Below are 27859 nucleotides of genomic sequence, written 5' to 3' on the forward strand. Positions count from 1 at the left end.
CCCTGACCACACCACCACAGAGGTGACATGACGTAAAAAGCAACACTGACCTGGGTGTAGCCCTCCTCAGCCAAGCGACGGTGCAAAACGTTCAGCGCTCGCTTGCCCCTGATGATGCCCGTAGACGAGTCCGCACCCTCGCCGTTCCTGTTTTTGTCCCTCACCCAGCGCTGGTACAGCCTGGTCTCTGTCACCACGTTAATCTGTGCAGGTATTTACAGCACAACACGTCGTAGTGTATCACAAACATCACACTAATCAACGCATACACTGCGGGGTACATAAACCACATCCCTTCAGAGCACTCTTTTTGTGTACCTACTTCATTACAGTATGCGTTCCTCCAATCTGACACCTGCCTTGCAGATTTCTACATTGAAAAAACAATCACTTGCAAAGACACCTTGTCAAGACTTTACAAATATATCTCAAGAAACGCTGTCATCCATACTAGCTGACATTCCAAAATTTCAATACTGAAAACACTCTCTGGGCAGTAAACTAGTCTGTGACTTTTTTTTTTTTTTAATGATTTTTTACACTACCTGATTAAACCTCTCTCAGTATATGACTCTCTGGGGCTACCAGCTGTGAATGTCAAACAGAATGGGCAGCATCTTGGCACCAACTGTCAACAAATACAACTAATAAATGATAATATAATTGTATATTGCACTTTGTCCTATTTTCTAAACAGGGATCTTGGTACAAAAGCAAACACACATGCACACACACACACACATAAAAGAAGTACACAACAAGAAAACTGGAGTGGTGCAGGGGTGTTTAACATTAGTTCAAAGAAACCCGTTTTCAAGGGAAGACTTGAATGAAGAGGAAGAAGAAGAAGAGCCCCTGATCTGCAGAGAGAGTTGGTTCAACAGCTGGGACCAACAATGTGTTGTTCTGTCATCTATGATCTATACATCACACAAGTCACCGCCCCCCCCCCAACCACCTCACACACACACACACTTAAACAAACACAAGTCACCCCCCCCCACCTCACACACACACACACATAAACAAAGGACACAACAAGAAAAATGGAGTGATGCAGGGGTGTTCTACATTAGTTTAAAGAAGTGTATTTTCAGATGAAGACTTGAATGAAGTGGAAGAAGAAGAATGCCTGTCATCTATGATCTAAACATCACACACACACACACACACACACACACATATACAGAGAACAGAAAAGCAGAGAGTGAAAGCACGTACATGGTGTGGAACCAGTTCATCATAGCCTCTGTTGCTGCCAACAGCACAGCGAGTCATGGCCACCACAGCAGCACTGGGCCACATGGTGAACTCGGACCTGAACTGCAACATAACTCTACTTTTTATTGCTACAGCTGGCAAATCCTGTCAGCATGTACAGTTTGCATGCACGCACATTCATGCTCACACACACGCACGCATGCACACACCCACACACACATACACTCACTCTTTAAATGAAGATGCATATCATGAATATTCCGTTCAATTTAGATTTTTTTCAAAATTGCATGTTTTAGTTTAACATTCCAAGCATATTTTTGTGCAGTGTGTTTTACTTCCTAATGCTGACAAACCGGCACTGAATATCAATGACGTGTCCACATATGCATGTGTGTATATGCTTGTGTCTGTGCAGCCGTGTGTCATTTTGCTCACATATACAGCACCGATTGTCACACCTGCCATACTTTACACATCAAACTTACATACTGAACAAGAAATCAACATACAAGAGAGCAGAGCAAAGTATGTTCATTCATTGTGACACTAGCTTGTGTTTACTGCTGCCCCACCTTTTTGTTCCCTCTTGGTAACGTTGCACTCAAAACTCATACCACTGTCCCCAGTCCCTGATACACTGCCACACACAGGCTCATTCTGTTGCAGCCTGGGTACCAGCAAGTCCTTAGGGAGCTATCACTGTCATGTTGCCCAACAGCCACCCACCAGAGGAAACCCTTTGATTCGCTTTAGTGGTCTTCAGTCTTTTTTTTTTTTTCTTTTATAATTTTCTGTCTTCAATACATGCATGGGGACTGGAAAACTGGGTCAGACAATTTGTTCTTCATCACCACAGACTGACAGAGACAGACTTTGTGAGTGTCCCTTCCAACGTGGCAATGCCCATTGCGCATGTCCCTCTAACAACAGTGCCCATGTATGCCCCCATTACAGAAGACACTAACTCAGCCCTACTGGCACTCAAATGGAGGGGACACTGAAACTGAAGTCAGCATTACAGCATGGCATCAATGCTCACAGAACCCATTCAATCCATCATGCAAACCACAAAAGCATTCCTAAGAAGGAACAAGACGGAACGTAGAAAATGAACCATTGTCAAGACATTCCTTAAAAGCATGCCTTTTCACTGAATTAAACGCACAGTGTTCAATTCAAACTGAGCAGGGCATCAAGGATCAGAAAATCAATTCATTCCATTCCTTAAAAATATATCTTTTTGGTCTGCTAAATAATCCATGGGCCAAGTCTTATAGCTCATAATAATCCATGTCTACATTATGGCCACACAATCATATGTACAATCCGAAAGCACATCAGTCATTATTTGTTAGGATTGATATCTTGAATGTTGTTTTTCATTCTTTGAAACCTTAAATGTTGTTTTTCTTTATGTATTGAAACTTGGATTATGTCATACTGACTGAGAAGTAAAGAACCTTTTACAAGGAAGGGGGGGAAAAGACATTCCTTATAATCATGAAAAACATTTTTTCAAACTTAACAAACAAACATCTCACTTCCATATAACAATGAAAGATCCAACTTGAGATACAAGAACAAACACCAACAAAACAAATGAAGACACACTGCGAGCCAGAACAGGTCTCCACGAGAGGTTAACTACAAACCGACATCCACTCAGGAAAAGCAAGTGATCTTTCTGTCATGGTAAACAAGGTAGCCTTGCCAAGCAACAGCAAGCTTAGAAAATATACAATCTGGGCATTAGAGTGTGTATACTAATTTGTATTGTTATGAAAATTCAGTATGAAAATTCATCTCTAGAAATATGTTTCTCTAGAAATATACTTCAGTCTCATTTTGATAAAAGAATAATAAAGAAAAATAAAAAATAAAAATCCTTCTGAAAGTACATTTTAGTGCCAGTAGGAAAATTTCTTTTCAAACACACAGTTTAGTCTTATTTTCATTGGTAAATTCCCTTCCAGAAGGATACTTTAGTCTCCTTTTGATTGGAAATATTTTTAGGAATACAGCTAAATTGAAATCTACCATCTAGTGATAAAGGAAAATCATAATGCCAAAAGCAAATAACAAAACAGTCTATGTCTTCCAGTTTAAATCAAGAACAAGAACCACGTCACATGCAAAAATGATATAACAGAAACAAAATGAGGGAGAAACTATCCCCCTGATCTGAAAGTGTAAATTACACGTCTTTCCGGAGTTTTCTCTTTCACCACTTTGATGTCAAGGTATACCATTCCGTCGAATATGCCTCCCTGATAACAAGATATATTTACCAACAAGCAATAACAAATTCTTTGGCACAAGAAAGAAATGTGAAATATTCTTTACAAATTCCTTTAGTTCTGAATGCGAGAGTGAATCAATGGGAGTGAGAGAGTGTGAGTGTGGTGTTGTGTGGTGCAGTATGTGTGTGGTGTAGTGTGGTGTGAAAATGAGAAAGAGGGAGACGGTGTGCAAATAAGTGTACAAAAGTGAACAAGTGCATGTTTACATGCATGTCTCTGTGTGTGAATATGTGAGCAAGAGTGTGTGTGTGTTGTGTGTGTGTGTGTGTATGTGTACGTGTGTGGGTGTGTGTGTGTGTGTGTGTCTGTGTGTGTGTGTGTGTGTGTGTGTGTGTGTGTGTGTGTGTGTGTGTGTCTGTCTGTCTGTCTGTGTCTGTGTCCATATGTGTCTGTCTGTCTGTCTGTGTCTATGTGTCCATATGTGTCTGTGTATATATAAAAATAAAATGTAGTACACACACACACACACACACACACACACACACACATCAACCCCTCCCCCCCACACACACTCATCCACACATTGACAAACTCACTCATTATAAACATTCTTTCAAAAAAAGCAAAAAAGCAAACTCACTCATAAATAGCATTAAATAAAAGATTTCTTTTTAAACAAAAAAAAAACCTACAAAAAACTAATAACAGAAAGGAGAAATGGAATTAAAAAAACAACAACACCATGAGCATCCCATGACTACCAGTTATAATAAGACCTTCCAAAACAAGCGCTGCCGCAGAAACCATCACAGACAACCCACACCATTCACCCCACATGATGACAACAACAACAGACAGCACACATCACCCCACACCCCAAACACACAACACACACACACACACGTCCAGTTCACATTACCCTCATTGGGGTGTCGTTGTCGTGGGTCTGATCGTAGAACACGGCCGGGGCCGACGAGGGCTCCAGTTCACGAACGCGGGGCTGTATCAAGGAGCCCAGCGGCTCCCCACTGAACTCGGCCACAAACCCCCTCAGCTCCCCCTGGCAATGGGCGTTCAGCACCTCTGAACATGTCCCCACCACAGAAAAAGGTTGCTTGTGAAACTCACCAGTGTAGTAGCATATTTGTGCCCCCTTCCTGGTTTTTTACCCAAGGGTCAAATCTGGTTAGCCCAGATTAGCCTTGGGGGGTCTATATAGACTACTAACCTTGAATGACCATCAGAGGTAAACTGACCCTAACTCTCCCACCCCCCTACCCACCCACTCTCCCCAGTTGGATCCCACCCCACCCCTCCTCTGCCCCTTGTAATTGATATTGGTGTCTTTCTGGGCTTGCTTGAAATGACCCGTGGCGGTAAATTTGGTGCAGTCAGAATCAATACAGGCTATCCAAGTGGAACTGCCCCACACTTGCTTCTGTTAAGTTACAAATGGAGAGAAGCAGGGGTCCTGGGGGTATCACTATCAGTAAAGGCAAGCCCAGAGTGACCCAGAGTCCTTTTTCAGCAGCTTGATTCAACCCATTAGAAAGGGGGTCGATCTTGACGAGTCACAAATTACCCAGGGTAAAACCCAAAAGGGGGCAGTTTGAGACTGATGCCCTGAGATACCATTTAGTGCACCTTTTCTAGAAGTGCCATACTGTTACCTTTAACAAGCACCAGTCACGGAACTCACAGAAGCACTGAATGAGTTGGTCCACAGGCAAGAACACTCTGTGTTTTTATTCCATCTTCAGAGCCAGAATAGCAGTGTAAGTTAAGGAGTATTGCAATGTGCTGTGCTCTGTAATAAGTCTTCAGCATTTTAACTCCTGGCATACATGTGAAATTTTGATACAAAAACTGTGTACAATTGAACAAGTTCATGGCTTTCTGGGGAGAAACTGTTCATGCACACAAATCTCGGCAAATGGAAAGATACAATCTATTAATTCATCAGCTTGAAAATCATCTAAGCTCCTATTTACACACACACACACACACACACACACAGGTCACAGTACCTTTAAATATACCGTTGATTCCCAGCCTGTTGACAAAGTACCGTTCCATTGAACCATCTCCCACAAACAGTTCTGCCAACACAAACAGCTCTCGGCGCTGACGTCGGGCAACATCCAGCATGTGCTGAAACATGTCACACACCATGGCCATTCACAGGATACATCTCCTGTATGGATTGTCACACAGCATGGCCATTCATGGGATACATCTCCTGTATGGATTGTCACACAGCATGGCCATTCACGGGATACATCTCCTGTATGGATTGTCACACACCATGGCCATTCACAGGATACATCTCCTGCATGGATTGTCACACAGCATGGCCATTCACAGGACACATCTCCTGTATGGATTGTCACACAGCATGGCCATTCACAGGATACATCTCCTGTGTGGATTGTCACACAGCATGGCCATTCACGGGATACATCACCCCTTTTGGAATGTCACACAGCATGGCCCCTTCACAGGATACATCTCCTGTACGGATTGTCACACAGCATGGCCCATTCACAGGATACATCTCCTGTATACATTACCAGACAGCATGGCCATTAACAGGATACATCTCCTGTATGGATTGTCATGTCATGTCACACAGCATGACCCATTCACAGGATACATCTTCTGTATGGATTGTCACACAGCACAGCCCCTTCACAGGATACATCTCCTGTATGGATTGTCACATCATGTCACACAGCATGGCCATTAACAGGATACATCTTCTGTATGGATTGTCACATGTCACACAGCATGACCCATTCACAGGATACATCTCCCGTATGGATTGTCACATCATGTCACACAGCATGGCCATTAACAGGATACATCTGTATGGATTGTCACACAGCATGGCCCATTCACAGGATACATCTCCTGTATGGATTGTCACATCATGTCACACAGCATGACCCATTCACAGGATACATCTCCTGTATGGATTGACACATGTCACACAGCATGACCCATTCACAGGATACATCTCCTGTATGGATTGACACATCATGTCACACAGCATGGCCATTAACAGGATACATCTCCTGTATGGATTGTCACATCATGTCACACAGCACAGCCCATTTATAGGATACATCTCCTGTATGAATTGTCACATCATGTCACACAGCATGACCCATTCACAGGATACATCTCCTGTATGGATTGACACATCATGTCACACAGCATGACCCATTCACAGGATACATCTCCTGTATGGATTGACACATCATGTCACACAGCATGACCCATTCACAGGAATCATCTCCTGTATGGATTGTCACATCATGTCACACAGCATGACCCATTCACAGGATACATCTCCTGTATGGAATGTCACATCATGTCACACAGCACGGCCCATTTATAGGATACATCTCCTGTATGGATTGTCATATCATGTCACAAAGCATGACCCATTCAAAGGATACATCTCCTGTATGGATTGTCACACAGCATGGCCCATTCACAGGATACATCTCCTGTATGGATTGTCACATTATGTCACACAACATGGCCCCTTCACAGGACACATCTCCTGTAGAAACTGCCGCATCATGTACATAAGCATCACAAATGTTACCCATAACAACACTCACCTCAGCCACATGGAGAGGTGTGCTGTGGGCGTTGTCAATGCGAAAGCCATGGAACACCCTGGCCGTTTGTTCCACATAGATCTTCATGAAGTCCCACAGGACAGGGTTGTCCTCCTGACACTTGCCATAGCGCAGCTTGATGGTGTCAACCCAGGGAACCAGTTCTCTGCGAAGGTAGACTTGCGACTCTGGAGCAAGGAGATACAGATTATGAACACCGTCAGACACCTGTAGATCCGCACCCCGTGAAAAGCTTCAGCAGAAGTCTTCTGATTTCATTAGGACAGTTCTACACACATTTCATTATGCCAGGAATCCTTAGAATCACTGTCAACTCTGTTGTTTTTTGCCATGATCTTGTGGCATGCTTTGTTACCGTCTTACACCATTATATATCTGTCTATCACTAATCTTAACAATAATAACTATCTCTCTATATATAAACATGCATATGCACATGCACATGCACATGCATGTGCATGTGTGTGTGTGTGTGCGTGCGCGCGTGCATGCTTGAGTGTAGAGTATTTTATATAATAATGTGAATGTTTAAAGAATATTACCAAAAACAACACTCTTGTTGCTGTTTTTTCTTTCACTTGTGCTGCACATGGGAGCTGTTTATCTTATCATCCAAAAGACATTTCTTACAACATGATCACTGACACTCTTTCTCTGTATCACCCTACACAGTCCCGTCACACCATGCGCTATGCAGATCTGTTCTGTCATCAGACCACAGAATCCTTTCTGCATGTCTGTTTCACAGTGTTTGTGCACAGCAAACAAAGAGCTTCTGACATGTTTGCACAGTCTGTCACTTTCGGCTATTTTCAAGACAGTGCCTGCACCCTGACACATGCTGCACTGGGCTATACCACATTTGCAGGGTTTGAGGCCCTGTTTTGGCACGGTGCTGTGTCCTTGGGAAAGGCACTTTGCTCCGGTTTTCCCCCACTCCACCCAGGTGTGAATGGGAACTGGACTTCGGTTGGGGAAGGTTAAAACAACAGAAGGAAGGATCGGGCCCCACCTTCATATGCCGAGAACTAGACACAGTGGATATGAACTCACTGCCCCATTGGTCAAAAACAGACATTAGACCTTTTTCTTGTGCAGGATAAAAATCCTTGCCATAATGATTAATTATTGCCTTAACTGCACCTGATTTATTGCAATATGTCACTTTGGGAAAAAAAAAAAAAAATGCTGAAAAAAAAAAAAGTTCAGACCTCTACAAGACAAGCAGCAGCCCAGTTGTCAGAGTGCCTGAATGGGAAAGAAAACATTCACCCAGCTGGATACTGAATGTCTCCAGATACTAGTTTAGAGCTAGAATGAAAAACTTTTGTCCAGTTTGCCAATGGCAAGATGCAGATTATGAATTAAAAAAAAACAATTGTAGAAGGTATCAGTGTAGTGGTCCTAACCTGGCAATAAGAAATTTGCTTTGCTCTTCACCCCACCAAAAAAAAAAAAAAAAAAAAAAAAAAAAATCCAACCAAAAACAAAAACAAAAACTCTGCCCTTCAAAAGTAAAAATGGCAGATAAATAGAAGCACATCAGATCACTACATTTGCTGTATTAAGGAACTGTAAAAAAATAGAGAGAAAAAATCCCTATCTACTGATCATATTCCTTAAACAAGCACATGGCTCCTCAAACAAGCACATGACTCCTCAAACAAGCACAGTTACACTGCCATCAAAACACAAACAAGATTACAACTAAACAGCTTCCAACTACAGTGCCAGCACAACAAAGTGAGTTCATGCACACAACATAGGCAGCCAGTGACAAACCTTTCAGTCCATCCTGTCAGTGGGGCTCACCTTCAGCAAAATTCCGCAGAGGATCGTCTCCATAAACGAAGCCGTTCACAGCCCACACCAGCTGTGGTTCTTTGTTCATCATGGCCTCTGCCTTCTCCACACTCTCCTTGTGAGACTCCGGGCAAAGAAAGTAGCTGAAGCACACAGTAAGCAGTAATATTACAGTCAGCACATAAACATTATGTGCACCTGTTAAAACTGTTAAAGCTAAGTTTCATGTGAGCAGTAATACACAAAATGCAGTTTTCATTTTGTGATCCAAAAACGCTTTGAAAAGTAACACACATTTCATGAGGCTTCAAAACAAAGAGCTGAATAGATACATACATACAATCTATTTCATAAAGTAACTGACAGAGCACCCGATGAAATTCTAATATTGTGGTCATGAACTAGTCAGGTGAGTGGAAGGAAGAACTAGTTCAGGGCCTTCTGATCTTAATTGAAAAGACCTGATGATAAACAGGTTCCCCTATCTAGTTCAGCATCTATGGAATATAGTATCTTATCTTTTATCTTTTATCCCATTGTGAACACATTCTGCACCTTTGTTCTTTCAAAAAACACACCAATACCATGTGGGGGTTCACACTCACTGACACAGGGCGGGTTCAACACCAATGCCATGTAGGGGTTCATATTCACTGACACAGGGCGGGTTCAACACCAATGCCATGTAGGGGTTCATATTCACTGACACAGGGCGGGTTCAACACCAATGCCATGTAGGGGTTCATATTCACTGACACAGGGCGGGTTCAACACCAATGCCATGACAGGGTTCATACTCACTGACAAAGGCAGGGTTCATACTCACTGACACACGGCGGGTTCAACACCAATGCCACGACCGGGTTCATACTCACTGACACAGGCAGGGTTCACACTCACTGACACAGGGCGGGTTCAACACCAATGCCATGACAGGGTTCATACTTACTGACACATGGCGGGTTCAACACCAATGCCATGACAGGGTTCACACTCACTGACACAGCGTGGGTTCAACACCAATGCCATGTAGTGGTTCACACTCACTGACACAGGGCGGGTTCAACACCAATGCCATGACAGGGTTCACACTCACTGACACAGGGCGGGTTCAACACCAATGCCATGACAGGGTTCATACTCACCGACACAGGGCGGGTTCAATACCAATGCCATGACAGGGTTCATACTCACTGACACAGGCAGGGTTCAACACCAATGCCATGACAGGGTTCACACTCACTGACACAGGGCGGGTTCAACACCAATGCCATGACAGGGTTCACACTCACTGACACAGGGCGGGTTCATACTCACTGACACAGGACGGGTTCAACACCAATGCCACGACAGGGTTCATACTCACTGACACAGGCAGGGTTCACACTCACTGACACAGGGCGGGTTCAACACCAATGCCATGACAGGGTTCACACTCACTGACACAGGGCAGGTTCAACACCAATGCCATGACAGGGTTCATACTCACTGACACATGGCGGGTTCAACACCAATGCCATGACAGGGTTCACACTCACTGACACAGGGTGGGTTCAACACCAATGCCATGACAGGGTTCACACTCACTGACACATGGCGGGTTCAACACCAATGCCATGTAGGGGTTCACACTCACTGACACAGGGCGGGTTCAACACCAATGCCATGTAGGGGTTCACACTCACTGACACATGGCGGGATCAACACCAATGCCATGACAGGGTTCATACTCACTGACACAGGCAGGGTTCAACACCAATGCCATGTAGGGCTTCATATTCACTGACACAGGGTGGGTTCAACACCAATGCCATGACAGGGTTCATGCTCACCGACACGGGCAGGGTTCATACTCACTGACACAGGGCGGGTTCAACATCAATGCCACGACAGAGTTCACACTCACTGACACATGGCGGGTTCAACACCAATGCCATGTAGGGGTTCATATTCACTGACACAGGGCGGGTTCAACACCAATGCCATGACAGGGTTCATATTCACTGACACAGGGCGGGTTCAACACCAATGCCATGTAGGGGTTCATACTCACTGACACAGGGCGGGTTCAACACCAATGCCACGACAGGGTTCATACTCACTGACACGGGCAGGGTTCATACTCACTGACACAGGGCGGGTTCAACATCAATGCCATGACAGGGTTCATACTCACTGACACAGGGCGGGTTCAACACCAACGCCATGTAGGGGTTCATAAGCACTGACACAGGGCGGGTTCAACACCAGTGCCATAACAGGGTTCACACTCACTGACACAGGGCAGGTTCAGCACCAATGCCATGACAGGGTTCATACTCACTGACACAGGCAGGGTTCATACTCACTGACACAGGACGGGTTCAACACCAATGCCACGACAGGGTTCATACTCACTGACACAGGCAGGGTTCACACTCACTGACACAGGGCGGGTTCAACACCAATGCCATGACAGGGTTCATACTTACTGACACAGGGCGGGTTCAACACCAATGCCATGTCGTTGTTTCACACTCACTGACACATGGCGGGTTCAACACCAATGCCATGTAGGGGTTCATATTCACTGACACAGGGTGGGTTCAACACCAATGCCATGACAGGGTTCACACTCACTGACACAGGGCGGGTTCAACACCAATGCCATGACAGGGTTCATACTCACTGACACATGGCGGGTTCAACACCAATGCCATGTAGTGGTTCACACTCACTGACACAGGGCGGGTTCAACACCAATGCCATGACAGGGTTCATACTCACTGACACTGGCAGGGTTCATACTCAATGACACAGGGCAGGTTCAACACCAATGACATGACAGGGTTCACACTCACTGACACAGGGCGGGTTCAACACCAATGCCATGACAGGGTTCATACTCACTGAAACATGGCGGGTTCAACACCCATGCCATGTAGTGGTTCACACTCACTGACACAGGGCGGGTTCAACACCAATGCCATGACAGGGTTCATACTCACTGACACAGGGTGGGTTCAACACCAATGCCATGACAGGGTTCACTCTCACTGACACAGGGCGGGTTCAACACCAATGCCATGTAGGGGTTCATACTCACTGACACAGGGTGGGTTCAACACCAATGCCATGACAGGGTTCATACTCACTGACACAGGGTGGGTTCAACACCAATGCCATGACAGGGTTCACACTCACTGACACAGGGCGGGTTCAACACCAATGCCATGACAGGGTTCATACTTACTGACACAGGGCGGGTTCAACACCAATGCCATGTAGGGGTTCATATTCACTGACACAGGGCGGGTTCAACACCAATGCCATGACAGGGTTCACACTCACTGACACAGGGCGGGTTCAACACCAATGCCATGACAGGGTTCATACTCACTGACACATGGCGGGTTCAACACCAATGCCATGTAGTGGTTCACACTCACTGACACAGGGTGGGTTCAACACCAATGCCATGACAGGGTTCATACTCACTGACACAGGGTGGGTTCAACACCAATGCCATGACAGGGCTCATACTCATTGACACAGGGTGGGTTCAACGCAAATACCATGACAGGGTACCACTAGGTAACTTGCTGGCACCCACTGGTACATGATGGGGTTGTCCTCGGAGACGTGGCCCAGCCTGGGCCCATGGTGATCAACGAAGCGATACTGGCCATTGCTGACGAAATTGTCAATAGCCAGGCAGAGGTCCTGCCACACCTCTGTCTCCTTATTGCAGTTGAGGAGCTGCAGTTGGTTCCGCAGCTCCTCTTTGCCCTTGTCCAGGAACTCGACCCTACACAACACACACACACACACACACAAACATGCACGCATGCAAGTACACTCATGCACATATACACACACACAAAACATATGTCCCCCGCCCCTCTCCCCCTCCCCACCCCCCACCCCCAACACACACCATTCATTTTTCATCAGAGGATTTTATTGTTTTAAACCTAACCTTAACATGAATTTAAGCACAAAAACCCTAACATTTTCTTCACATGTCCTACTCCTAGTCTTAGACTCAAAAAAAGAATACAACTTGTTAAGGGTGTCCAGAAAAGAAAAAAAAAATTCAAGACTTTCATGGGAAAAAATATACATGAAATGGATCAGAAAGACTGAAAAAGGAAAAGAGAGCATGGAAAGAAAAATGAAAAGCCATGGAAATAAAGGCAGCGAAAGGAAAGAGGAAATTCCCATCAAACAATTTCCAGAAGGTGAAAACGCTCTTCATGCTGAAAGTGAAAAAGCCCCTGGCATCCCCACAGGGGGGCTGTGCACTAGCAGGTTGCTCACGGCCAGGTGGAAGAGGAAGGTGGCAGCCGCTCAGCTGCCAACACAGAGAGTCTGTGAAGGTGTGGGTTTGAATCCCACTTGTTATATAAAGAGTATTTCCCTTACGAATGAATTTCATTTAAACATCAAGATCACAAACAGATCTTACGAAACAATCACAGAAATTAATAACCATTTTAACATAACACAAGTCCCCCCAAAAAAATCAATGGCATCAATCCAAAACTGCTGCATGCAAGCACATTTAAAAACATTGCTATGCCCTACCCCCTTTATACTGGTTCCTTGTGAATCTATAAAAACCATTACATGAGAGCATACACTTTGTCCAATCAACTGAACAATGAAGACGTTTACAATTTTTTACGAATTCAGCTTCTACTGATACAGGCGGTCATGACAGAGTCATTATATCAACAAAACCATTAATCACTGCTGTCTGGTTAATGGGGAAAAAAAATGCACAGCAAACGACGGACACAAAAACCACAAAAATACTAAAATAATAAACATGAGCTACCAATAACTTTTTTCTGTGTAACTTCATGAGAGGACAAGTTCAGCAGAAGGAGTTTATACCAGCAGTGCAAATGGCCATATTCAACAGTTTGGTGGAGACAGATAATCACAGTACTATGACTTTGAGTCAATAGGGAACCGTTTTCTTTATGAGGGCCTGCACAATAAAGAAAACTGGCATGCCCAGAACTGTCAGGAGCAAGCAGCAGTGCAACAACATTCACATGAACAATGGCAAACCAATCAAAGCAAAAGTACGGTTTCAAATGAGAAAAGAATAACAAGGGACATGAAAATGGATTATTTTACCTTGTAACACTCCTGATATACCTGGTCCCCAAACCGTCTCCATGCTGCAGTTCATGCCTACAACATGCACACACACAGAGACAAATCATGGTGAACCATTAGTGATCCCTCAACAGATGTTGATTCAATTTCTCAAACAGATTATTGGGTAACTACACAGCTCTAAACTTCTAATCTTTTTTTAAAATTTTTGCTGGTATTGAAATATTTCTTCTTCTGCGTTCACTCGTATGTACACGAGTGGGCTTTTACGTGTATGACCGTTTTTACCCCGCCATGTAGGCAGCCATACTCCGTTTTCGGGGGTGTGCATGCTGGGTATGTTCTTGTTTCCATAACCCACCGAACGCTGACATGGATTACAGGATCTTTAACGTGCGTATTTGATCTTCTGCTTGCATATACACACGAAGGGGGTTCAGGCACTAGCAGGTCTGCACATATGTTGACCTGGGAGATCGTAAAAATCTCCACCCTTTACCCACCAGGCGACGTCACCGTGATTCGAACCCGGGACCCTCAGATTGACAGTCCAACGCTTTAACCACTCGGCTATTGCGCCCGTCTTATTGAAATATGAAAAATAAAAAAAAACTTTTTAGTGTGTCAGCCATGTCTCTGTTACAGTGTAAGTGTGTGTGTGCGCGTGTGTGTGTGCGCGTGTGTGTGCGCGTGTGTGTGTGCGCGTGTGTGTGCGCGTGTGTGAGTGCGCGTGTGTGTGTGTGCGTGTGTGTTCGCGCGTGCGTGTGCGCGTGCGTGCGTGCGTGTGTGTGCGTGCGTGTGTCTGTGTGTGTGTGTGTGTGTGTGTGTGTGTGTGTGTGTGTGTCTGTGTCTGTGTGTGTGTGTGTGTGTGTGTGTGTCTGTCTGTCTGTCTGTCTGTAAGGGGAGTGGGAGTGGGGTGGGCAGGGAGGGCAACCATTTAAAATGACCTGGTCACATCTGATTCTGGATCATGAGAATGTCGCAGAGTTTTCTGTGATTTACACAATCGTTTGCACATTCAGTATCCATATCAAATTACTCACCCACTTTTCATCAAAATGTAAGCAGCCAGATTCATATCCACAGTGCTCTTCCTGCGGCGGTACTGTGGATCCTGGATCAGAACCAGCTCTTCGCTCTTTGGCTCCTCGCATCGTCCTCCTAGAGGAAGAGGCAAGCAATCATGAAACCAATTCTTTCACAACATAAACATTTAACTGGACTTCAGTTCTCAAAGAATTGTTTAACTACTTTCTACACACAGAAAGCACTGAGAGAGAGAGAGAGAGAGAGAGAGAGAGAGAGAGAGAGAGAGAGAGAGACAGAGACAGAGACAGAGAGACAGAGAGAAAGCAAGAGAAAGTGATAAACATACTGGTCCTCTTTTTTTTTCTTTTTCCGTTTTTTGGGGGTTGGGGTGGGTTCGGGGTTGTTGTTTTTTTTGTTTTTTGTTGTTGTTGTTGTTTTGCTATAAATTACATAATAATAATTTTTTTTTTTCCCTCCACTACTGCAACACCTGTGGGAAGCGCTGCGCATCCAGAATCGGCCTCTTCTCCCATATGAGGACACACACCATCAGATGAGCCTGCCTGCCTACTCATCCGTCGGTCTGACGGGAGACTCCATCACTCATACTGGTGAAGAAAGTGAATTATTCCCCTCAACTGATTTTCCATGTAAACATTATATTCTGCTTTCTGAATATGTTTCAAACGTTTTCCTGAAACATGAAACTGTACAGGTATATATATCACTCAGGCTTCCTCTAACCACCCAAACATGTGTGTGTGCCATGTGCTGTGGAATATAAAACATAAATGAACTTCTTTTCTCAATTTCTCTATTAAAAAAACAACAAAAAAAAACCATGTTTTTTTCTCCTTCAGATTAAAAAAAAAAAAAAAGACAACGGGCGCAATAGCCGAGTGGTTAAAGCGTTGGACTGTCAATCTGAGGGTCCCGGGTTCGAATCATGGTGACGGTGCCTGGTGGGTAAAGGGTGGAGATTTTTACGATCTCCCAGGTCAACATATGTGCAGACCTGCTAGTGCCTGAACCCCCTTCGTGTGTATATCCAAGCAGAAGATCAAATACGCACGTTAAAGATCCTGTAATCCATGTCAGCATTCGGTGGGTTATGGAAACAAGAACATACCCAGCATGCACACCCCCGAAAGCGGAGTATGGCTGCCTATGGCGGGGTAAAAACGGTCATATACGTAAAAGCCCACTCGTGTGCATACGAGTGAACGCAGAAGAAGAAGAAGAAAAAAAAAAAAGACAGCAAAGCCAGAGGAATGAGAAAAATGAGCACAGCCAATGCTGACATATTGTAATGGTCTCACCCACGATCATATCCTCACACTGCTTCACAATCTCTTCCACATCGCACTGGTAAAACTCGGGTATTCTGTATTTGGGAAACACCTCACAGTGTAGAATACGTCGCATATTCTGGAAAAAAAGAAAGAAAAATCACACTTGGCTGACCAGTGTAGCTAAAGCTACAGTAAGCGTTCTAGCATCACAGTACCTGATGTGAACCCACACTTCTGTCTCATTAACGTTCTGTTCAAAAACACAAGTCTAGTAATCAGATAGTCAAGGGAAATAACTTTTCTTTTTCTCCCTCTTGGTGCTTAAACAACGCATCCATCACCAACTCAATGTTTTTTCCAGTCTCTTCTTGCCTCTTAGTTGAAGGAACATAACATAGTGGTAGCGTTGAGCAGGCTGAGGTTTCTTGTGGCTGCTAGGAACCGGAGACTGTGAGTACAGCTTCTTCACTCACCCCTTGACTGTTTTCTGTGCTCCTGCAAGCTGACCTAATTTCATGCTGTGAAGCACAATAACAGTATTTCAGTACCTGACACTCCTGTAGCTTTACCTGCCTACCACAGCTGAAGGTGGAAAACCTGCATAGTGGCATACTGCTAGAGCTAGTCCTTCACCACCTCTGAATGTGAAAAGAGGGGGAACTGAGTGGCAACTACTCAGACAACTGTGGAAAACTACTACATTATTTGCTAGGCTGAATGCTCAATCACAGAAATACACAAGAACTCTCTTCCTACATAGTTTTGGGCCTGAGGGACTTACTGTGTACGATGGCATGCTGCTGGAGGAAAATCGTGCAGAGAAGACACGCTTCCTGCATTTGAAAATCATTTTGTAGGCTAGACAAATGAAACCTATGAGAGATACATTTTCAACAAGAGAGACCATAGGCCTGCAGAACCTTTTGAAGACTATGTTGTTGCTCTGTGAATCCGGATCAAGATGTGTGACTTCTGTGATCACATAAGAGACTCTCTATTAAGAGATTGCATTGTGCTGGGCATCAACAACTCTCACTACACTCATTGGAAAGAGGACAGCAGAAGATATGGGACTGATTACAGTGCACCATAAGAATTATGAAAGTGTATACAAAGTTGGAGAGAACACTGACCTGCTGTCTCGACTACAGTGATGTATTTAGATCTGACCAAGTTAGCTCACCTGGTGTCACCCACTTCAAAGTTGACGAAACTGTGATTCCAGCCGTATTTCCATCTTGTTGTATTCCTCATGCCATGAAGGCAAAGGTGAAGGCAAAGCTTGATGAACTCTGCAAACGGCATATCATCAACCCTGTGGAAGAGCCAACTGACTGATGCTGCTTGCTAGTAACCACAAAGAAATCTGGAGATCTTCACATCTGCATTGATCCAGGACTATTGAACAAAGCTTTCAAGACAGAACACTGTCCTCTCCATCATGGAAGACCTCTTGGCCAAGCTATCGAATGACGACATTTCAGACACTTTAGGGTCAGTACCAATGAAGCATGTGCTGCTTGGGACTTCAGTCAGCAGCAAACTCAGAAATATCTAGATCAAGCTCTAGAATGTCTCAGCACAGTGCTAGTGATAGTGTGTAAGATGACATCATTGTCTATGGTGAAGACACTGATTTCGAGTCTGCATCCAAAGATCATGACAAGAATTTGCATGCAGTACCTGAGAGATGCCATGAACTTGGAATAAGACTCAACAAGGAAAAGGCTGAACTATCTAGGACAGAAATCTATTTCCTGGGACACCTGATGACCAGTGAAGGCTTGAAGATCAACCCAGAGGTTGAGGCAGTGCTGAAGATGCCCAAACCTGAGAATGTCAAGGGGGTATGTCGCTTCTGTGGTTTTGTGAACTACCTGTCAAGGTTCTGACATCCTGCAGCCCATCAGACAACTTACTCCTGCTGATACAGTATGGACCTAGACACCAACTTGCACTAAAGCCTTTGAAACAGTCCAGAAACTTATCACTGAAACCCCTGTTGTGGCCTTCTACAACCCCAAGAAGAAACTGAGGATCTAATGTGATGCAAGCCAAACTGGACTTTATGCAGTTCTCCTGCAGAAAGACTGCCCAGTGGCCTAGGCTAGTCATGCTTTGACTGATGCAGAAACCGGATGTGCCCATACTGAGAAAGAAATGCTGGCCATCATCTTCACAGTAGAGAAGTTTCACCAGTACACATTTGTATGATCAGTCATAGTCCAATGTGTTCACACACCACTTTCAGCCATCCTTCAAAAGCCACTCTTCAGCCCCAAGGAGACAAAAAGTAAAAGGCATGAAACTTACATATATACTTGCAATCTGGCACTGATTTAACTGATATTTTGGGGGGTATATCAAAGGCAGGAACATAGCTACAATCATAAGATGTATTGATGATGTTCTTAATTATCTTAATAAAACTGGTAAAGCAAGGTATTTGTTAGCATTAGATTATACTAAGGCATTCGATTCCATATCTAAAGCGTACATGTTACAAGCTTTTAAAGTATTCGGATTCGGATCTGACTTTCAAAAATGGGTATCTGTGCTTTCCAATAATTCGCAAAGTTCCATAAACCATGGTGGATGGCTATCTGAACCCTTCGATGTCAACAGTGGAATCAGACTAGGATGTCAGTTTTCTCGCCTCACATTCGTTCTTGCAGTGGAAATTCTAGCAGTCAAGATAAGAAATAGTGCAATAACTGGTATCAAAACTCCAACTATGGGCAATAAGAAAGATATATATTTAAAGATTAAACGATTGGCAGATGATACAACTTTATTTCTGAAAAAATAGACAGGACATGTTTACTTCAATAGAAATACTTAAGTTATTTGAGCAATTTTCTGGGCTGAAATTAAATTCACACAAAACGAAAGCAATGAAGATGGGCAGACAAATCACTGAACAGAATCTCCCATTTGTATTGGTTGACAAAATAAAAATTTTGGGCATAAGTTTCCAGAAAGACAAAATGGCAAAACACATTGAAGAAAACTGGAGAGATAATATACAAAAATTAATAGTACAGTGGAGCAAAAGAGGCCTATCCATGCATGGTAAAATTCTTGTAATAAAAACCTTCTTGTTAAGTCAACTTACATACGTTATGCAATCCAAGCTTTGAAACAGATCAACACCATATTCTACAAATTTATTTGGCAGAGAAAACATAGCAACCATGGAGCTTTTGAGAAAGTGAAAAGAAAAACAATTGAAAGTGATTATAATGAAGGAGGATTAAATATGGTAAATATGTTAGAAATTCAAAGATGCATGCATTTACAATGGGCTGGAAAATTTTATCATGCACAGGAAGAAAACTGGACTATAATACCCAGATGGCATCTAGCCAAAATACCATATCATTGTAAAATATTTATGGTTAACTGTAGAGCAAAGCAAATAAAATTACAAGAAATAGAGAACAATTTTTGGTCGGATGTAATTACAACATATTTGAACAGTAAAGATATAGTAACAAGAGAAGAAGTGAACATCCATAATTTTCACAATAGGACGTTGTTTCACAATAATAATATACAATATAAAGGTAATGTGCTATGTTTTCAAAACTGGATAGACAGTGGAATAGAACACATAAAGAACGTAATACAAAAAACAGAAAAACGACTTCTAGATTTAAATGAGGTTGCTTTTTCACTAAACCAGGCTAAAGGAATCACAATATTCGAATACAATGCTCTATACAACACAATTCCATTACAGTGGAAGACTGGGATACAAAACAATGGATTACCAATGGAATCTACTGAAACATTTATTTGTGATGCAAATGCATTCAGTGCAAAACTAAAAGAAATAAAAAAAATATCTTAAAAGTAGAACTAAAAGTACAACTATAGACCTGCATGTTTGTGCATTTTGGAAGAGGAAATTTGACTTTTCTTTCAATCATAATACATGGATTTCACCTAGGAAAGCAACAAAAGAAGTACGCTTACATGAATTGCAGTGGAAATTAAGTCATAATATATACCCAACAAACATTATTCTAAAAAAAAAAATGGAAGTAGTAGACTCAGAAAATTGTGACTACTGTCCTGGTAAAATTGATTTTATTGAACATTTCTTCTATGAGTGCTCAACTGTGAAAATACTTTGGAAAAACATAGAAAATTTGATACTTAGAAAATACTGGTAAGTGTATGAAATTACATCCCAAAGACATTTTATTTGGAATTCAAGATGATAGATATAGCAAACATGATCTTATAAAAATAAACCATATTATTTTGATAGGTAAAATGTGTATCAGTATTGCAAAAAAAACACACAAAAAGACTGTCTATTTTACAACTGATCTTTGAAATTCAATATTAGAAATCGATATATTATATATTACCTTATGAATCTTAAAGAAAAGGGAAAAAGAAAGAAAAATATATATATATCTAAGTGGGGAAAAAACAACAACAATGACATAGTTATGGAATGCAGGGTATTGCTTTTGATTATTGTTACGTTTTTTAGTTGATTGTGTAATTGCTTATGTTCACTGTATTCTTTTTGTTGCTTTTATTTTGTTACGGTTTTTTTTGTTGTTTGTTTGTTTTGTTTGTTTGTTAATGAATATTTTGAATTGACATAATGAATTTATATACAAAATAAAACGGTGGTCGACCCAAGAAAGTCCGGGTAAAAACTGATATTTTCATACTCAGGAATTCTAGTCTATTAGTCTGCATGATGGTTCTTAAGCAGCATATGACAAGAATGAAATAAAGCTATCATACTGTTCTTCCTCTTTGTCTGGGGGCTGCGATTCCCACGTTCACGCAAAAACATGAGTGGGCTTTTACATGTATGATCATTTTTACCTCCACCATGTAGGCAATCATACTCCGTTTCAATGGGTGAGGAGAGGAGGGGACCGGGGAGGGTTGAGGGAGGGGCGGTGGGGGGTGGGGGGGACACTGTTCCATTGCAAGACAAAGCAAGTTTGATTCCAAAGGTTTCAGAAAAAGCAGGAGGTGTTCATGAGGCCAGAGGAGGCAGCAGACTCACATCCATGTGCCAGCTCTCTGTCAAGCAGGCAGGAATTTGTTGATGCTGCCAGCGGTGCTCAGCCACCTCCAGATTGAAGTGGTACAAAATTCTGTCCACCACGTAAGCTGGGCGCAGGTGTGGGGTGTTCAGCATGTTGTAGGCACAGTCTGGGTGACGCTCCAGCAGTGGCGAGTCAGTGGCCGTGTGGTTCAGGACCACATCGGCCACCGACAACACTCCCCACTGCTTGTCCATCTTCTCCACCAGCCCTTTCATGTGGGGCATCATCAGGTACGTCAGTCTGCACATCGTATCACATCACATCTTATCACTGAGTGATAGCAGGTTTTGTGCCACAGCAGACTGGATATCTCACTATAGTCAGACTGAAAAAAGTCATTTGACATACCAGTTAGCAGTTGCTTACACTGACATGGGTGGGTCATGTGCTGTGTGGTCAGATACCTGAATGTCACTCTTCAACAACAGAAATCCACTCCACAGAAAACATGAAATCTCTGGTGGTTCTTTCGTTAAGGATAACGTCAAACTGGATTGAATTCACAGACTGATGTTTCCTTCATCAGCATCAAAATCTTTCTGTCTTGAATCAATAGACAGGTGTCTCATTTCAGCCAAATAAACATCTTCAGGCTGGAAATGGGCAAAGAAAACACTACCAACAAGCCTATCATGGTACAACTGCATGTTAGACATGACAAACATATTTTGTATGCTGTAAGAGCCACCCAAAAAGGGTTAAGGGGACCAGTCTGATGAACTATTGTATAATACTAGCCTCATTCATTTACATCATCCTTTGTCTTAAGCCACTACATCTTCTAACTAATTTTACTATAGTCTCATTTGTTTACATCACCCCTCTGATAACTAATTTTGTGGTGGACTGTTCTCCACCTGCACTGTCTTGCTGGTGAAAGCAGCCAAAGAAACACACCCTAAAATCTGACAGTTCAAGCCAAGTCAAGTCAACTTTATCATCTCTCAAGAGAAATTGCCATATGGTCATGTACCTCACAATAGAAACATAAGACAGACACTTCAAAGACATGACACAGTGAAAGGGCTGACGCAGTGACTTGGCTGGCCATCTGACTGTAGCAGACATTTGCTTTCTCAGTCTCTTACGGTTAGTGTAACTCACAAAGTAATGCATAGATATGGTGCCATCAAAATTTGAACTGAACCCCATTCTAAATAAATACTCCAAACATTTATATTCCTAACTTTATGTATCATTCACAGCCAAAGCATGCTTAATGTACTGAAATCAGTTAGAATCTTATTTACATTTTCATCTGATTTTTCATTTGCCAAGTCATGTTCTGACACAGATCAAAGTTACTTTATTTTAGTTCTTTGTCACATGTGTGATCACTTGTTGGTAAATTAAAAACCCACTGAAATGATGTGCAGACTGAAACAGATCAGGTATTTAAGTGATATAAAGTATGTTGTCATTGTCGACTCAGGGCATCGTCATTCCATACCAACTGGTTTGGGATGCAAACCAGCTGATTTGTGTTTTGTGTTTTCTATACTCCTTGATGTTGCAGTTATCTCTTCTATTGGATAGGAATGCCTTTAATGTTACACACTGGCAAAATTTTTGCAACACCTTCTTTAAATCTATATTATCAGCATTTGCCTATGTTAAGCTGATTTAATGCAAGTAGCAATTTTCAGCTGTGATTAAATGTCAACCCGCTACCTCAGCTCAATCTGAGGTAACTTGAATCAAGATTACAAATTCATCTTTCCTAATCAACACTTCATAATTTTTATATCACTCATTAAAAAGGTTGTGTTAAGCCCTTGAATTTGCAACCAGTCCAAATTTAATTGGTTTATAAATCATTTCGAAATCTGTCCTTGAGCACCTCTAAACTAACATAAGTTGTCCCATTTCTCAACTAATAAAGGCTGATTCTGTTTCCAAGAAAGAATGCTGTCTTTGCAGCACGTGCAAGCTGTCTAAATAGTGTGACCAAAATTAGCATTTGATCAGTCAGTTTCACAGGCATTGCTCTTGAACACACTTTCAGTATGTCACACATAGTCAGCATCTCACTGTGTGTCACTGCACTGTCTTTTACTTCTTCCCTTATCTATGTAACTATTGTAAAAGTAACAACAACAGAAAACCTTCTGTGACTGGCCTCTATATATCTACATGTGGATCCTTTCATCCCTTCAATCTCTCTTTTCTTTTCTTTTTTTATCCCTATTATCTCCCTTTATCCACATTCCCTCAAATCAGTCCATCACAGAAATAACCCCCCACCCCTTACCACCTGGTTAACTTAAATTCTCACTTCATCACATATGGTTTCTGTGAGCAGGATAAACTCCCCTACCTAAATCCCAGCTAAACCTAAATTTTCTCTTCGTTACATGTAGACATATTTAAGAACAGTTAATATTCAAAACAATACATAATATATAAAAAAAAGGATATAAAAACAAATATATAATTGAACAAAGTGGCCATTTAAAAAAAAAAAAAAGAATAAAAAGCCAACCAATCAATGAGCCAATCAATAAACCAATCAATCAATTAATCAACCAGTCAGTCAACCAGTCAATAGTAACAGCAACAACAATAATGATACTGATAAAACATTTTTCTTTGTTTTTCTATCAAAAGATAAAATTATTATTTAAAAAATATTGATAATGATAATAGAATAGATACAACCATAATAATACATACTGAGAAGACATGTACATGTTTAAGCATCCAAAGAGATCAGTTGTAAGATTCTGTTGATATTGTACATATTCAAGAAAAATGAACAGCAACGTATGCGTTTATAAAGGGATCACATATAAATACATTGATATACATCTAATGTGTTTCATATTCACCTGCGCTTATCCTGGTTTACCCGTTCACAAACCTTTTGTCCGTGGAATAGACAGGACTGAGGCGATGCTGATCCCGGACACAGTAAGCAGAATTGGAAATGCCAAGCTCCTGGACAGGTGTGAAGTGGATCATGTTGTAACCCGACTCCTTGCTCACCAGCAGCCGTGACTCCCACTCGTTGAATGGCCCCAGGAGTTTGGTGATGACCGTCTGCATGCATATGCCATCCAAAGACAATGGCTGACCTCCTGCTGTTAGCACTGGGTCCACCACGAAGAAACCCTGGCCACTGGCACTGCTCAGGTTGGCACTGGGGAGGGGGGGGGGGGGGGAACATGGGTCACATTTTATATTTATGCTGTGAGCAATATTCTGACAGGGTGGGGGTGAGATCACAATGATACACAAACACACACACACACACACACAGTGTGTGTGTGTGTGTGTGTGTCTTTCAAATACCATGCCACAGCAAAAATTACATGAAATTAGCACTCTGTATGACATTGCGCGACAGCATCACTGTATCATGGTACCAATACTTGATGCCATTATGATATCACATCTTTATTCTATATAATGATAAAAGATACACAAACAAATAGCCACAAACTTTCACCAGTCTTTGGCAAATAAGGTAAATGCTATGTGACTTTTCATGTGCATATGCTGGAGCAAAGTAGCCAAACATTTGCAGTTTGAACTATACTGAAATCATTGCAATGACATTTAAGGAAAGGCTGCATGCCAAATCAAATCTATCAGAAAATGATAATTTACTGAATCTGTTTTATTTGGAACTATATCATGTGATTTGCAAAGAGAAATAAAGAAGCTTAATGCTCCCAGTTGCAAATACAAAATTTATGGATGAAAATCGTGAAAACAGAAAAGGAAATAAATCTGAAGATAATCACACTGGCGGGGTCCCATCAAATAAAAACAAGGGATCACAAAGAAGCCATCTAGAAATAAATTTTAGCACTGCTAAACAAACTATGTTAGGGTCATTATGATTATCTTTTCTGCACACAGTACTATGGCAAGGTTAAAAAGTTATGTGCCTCCTACAAGACTGCATGCAAAAGTGACATTTCCATACAAAGCTCTTATGTGTCTGGATTCCTCACAGAAAAGTTAGAAACAAACTATACACTTCAGCTTTTAACCTTTATGATATAATTTCACGCAAAACCAGGTCAAGCACAGACACCTTTCATCAATGGTGAAATAGTAATTAAAGTTTCCAGCGTGCGTCACAACGACCTCCGCAAAGAAGTCTGTGAATGCCAAGCGCATCTTGCTGGAACACTGCCAGTTAAGCTCATGGTAGGCTTTGCGGAAGAAGGGCGTGGCAGAAGTCAGAGGGTGGTTGCAGAATAGCCGCACTGTGTAGTTCTGAAGGGACGAGTCCTGAAGAAAGCGCAGCACCTGGCCTGCAAGGGACACAGACACACACACACACACACACACGCACACACACACACACACACACACGTATACACAACACACAAACTGTCAGGAGGGAGAGTGGGAAGGGGGCTACACCGACCACTGAGAATTAATTTTTTTTTTAAGTGCAAAATTCACTGCAGTATATAACACTTACAATTAACATGTAATGGAATTTTACATTTCAATCTTAATTAAGGTAACAGAGACAATCTGACATATGGAACAAAAAGTTAAAGTAACTATACATGGAGACCGAGGGTAGAATGGAAAATGAAGCAGGTCAAGTATCATCTAGACAATAAACAAATTCAGAACTGAAACAGAAACCAAAATGTTTCCAAATAAATTTTGGAACATTAAAAAGAATACAAAGAATTCTTGTTTGAAAGTTTAAGTTTTATGTCATATTCATATACTCTGTGTGTGTGTGTGTGTGTGTGTGTGTGTGTGTGTGTGTGTGTGTGTGTGTGTGTGTGTGTGTGAATTAAGACATAAATTCATGGGAATCTATATCATGTCACCAACCTTTTTGAAGGCGATGAACATCAGATTTTTTGTCATCTCCTTTCTTCAGGTGCAGAATACGTACCTGTCGATTTTCCATGATCCACACCTGCAACTGACTAAAAGCAAGCAATATCAACAACAATCATCAATATGAATTATTGTGTATTCTCAATAGTTTAACATGTTGTTGTTCCCAAATCCCATATCATATCTGACTTATATCAGTCACATCTGGTGCTCCATCCAAATGCTAGTGCAGTAGGGTTGTGTGATTTGTTTACTTGTTGTTTTTTTTTATGTGGCATCTCTTGCCATTGATTTATCAATATCAATTTTTTTCCTGTCTTTCAATTTATCCAAGCATTCATACTCCTTGACCAAGTTTTATGTAAAATTCACACACACACACACACACACACATCTACATCTAGGTCTATATATCTATATATATGTGTGTGTGTGTGTGTGTGTGTGTGTGTGTGTGTGTGTGTGTGTGTGTGTGTGTGTGTGTGTGTGTGTGTGTGTGTGTGTGTGCATCCCTTCATCAAGTGGGTCCGTGGGACGTTCTAAAAATTTCTGGAATGAACACATGAAAATAGAGAAAATCATGTGTTGAAGAAGTTTCGGTTTCTCAAGGTGGTGTTACTGCGTTTGAACAAACCTATACACCACATCTGTGAGCCGATGTCTGACCAGCAGCATAACCAAACACACTTAGTCAGGCCTTGGGTGCATGCTTATAGATATATATATGTGCGTGGATTTCTTTTACATAATTTTGCCAGAGGGCACACTCACGTTGCCATGGGTTCTTTTTCACTGCGTCAAGTGTTTGCTGCACTCGGGACCTAGGATAACCGTCTCCTCTGAATGACCAGACGCTCAGTTTGATTTCCCTGTCAAACTTGGGAGAAAGGGCGAGTGTGGGATTCGAACCCATACTACCACGGACTCTCTGATGAGTGTCTTAACCATTCTGCCACCTTCCTCCTGTGCAGAAGCAACTTCAGCAGTCTCACGCTGGGATCGTCTGCCACGAAGAAGAGTTCTTTCCCATTACCACTTCTTGGCCCAAGAATACAACTTGAAGATCAATCTATATGCCTGCTTTTTCTATAAATGTAGCAATGCAGGTTTGTTCTAAAATTTTCTGGGCTAACACATAAGAGAAAATCCTGTGCAGATGCAACTACAGCAGTCTAATCATGGGATCGTCTGTCACGAAGAAGAGATCTTTCCCATTACCATTCCTTCGCCCATGACTGCTACTGGAAGATCAATCTAGATGCCTGCTTTTTCTATGTATGTAGCAATGCAGATTTGATTGGAATAAACGTTCTTTCTGTTGGAATAGATAGGGTTTATAAATTCAGCGCAGATCGATACCAAAGCGAAAAACGCAGCAGTTCTGCATATTTGCCGCACAGTCGCAAGCTCTGTTATGTTCTTGATGACAACACATGTTTAAGCAACGCACAAGTGTCAAATATTCAAACAGGTTGTGGGATGACATTCGTCTCTGCTTCCCCTTCGTGTGGCAAAACAACGAAGCCTTCGAGTCAGAAGGAGAAGGCATGTATTTAACAAGTCACATGGGGTATCCTGTGACTGAGTTAATCATGATTGAATGAGTGAAA

General features: G+C 42.2%; 1 protein-coding gene across 1 annotated transcript in view; it reads right to left on the reverse strand.

Moving 5' to 3' along the window:
* The window catches only part of LOC143295238 (glycogen debranching enzyme-like), a 66856-nt gene that overhangs the window by 38815 nt on the left and 182 nt on the right, over window positions 1-27859 (reverse strand). Inside the window, exons 2-15 of the mRNA XM_076606818.1 lie at window positions 26241-26338; window positions 25474-25696; window positions 24292-24570; window positions 21389-21671; window positions 16375-16483; window positions 15070-15187; window positions 14045-14101; window positions 12510-12704; window positions 8927-9060; window positions 7094-7281; window positions 5492-5615; window positions 4384-4547; window positions 1222-1323; window positions 51-203 (exon numbers count right to left, since the gene is read on the reverse strand). Of these exons, the coding sequence (XP_076462933.1) occupies window positions 51-203; window positions 1222-1323; window positions 4384-4547; window positions 5492-5615; window positions 7094-7281; window positions 8927-9060; window positions 12510-12704; window positions 14045-14101; window positions 15070-15187; window positions 16375-16483; window positions 21389-21671; window positions 24292-24570; window positions 25474-25696; window positions 26241-26319 (2208 nt within the window). The 5' untranslated portion in view covers window positions 26320-26338. The remainder of the gene's footprint in view (window positions 1-50; window positions 204-1221; window positions 1324-4383; window positions 4548-5491; window positions 5616-7093; window positions 7282-8926; window positions 9061-12509; window positions 12705-14044; window positions 14102-15069; window positions 15188-16374; window positions 16484-21388; window positions 21672-24291; window positions 24571-25473; window positions 25697-26240; window positions 26339-27859) is intronic.

This window comes from Babylonia areolata, chromosome 20 (assembly GCF_041734735.1).
Source record: "Babylonia areolata isolate BAREFJ2019XMU chromosome 20, ASM4173473v1, whole genome shotgun sequence".
Taxonomy (NCBI): Eukaryota; Metazoa; Mollusca; class Gastropoda; order Neogastropoda; family Buccinidae; genus Babylonia; species Babylonia areolata.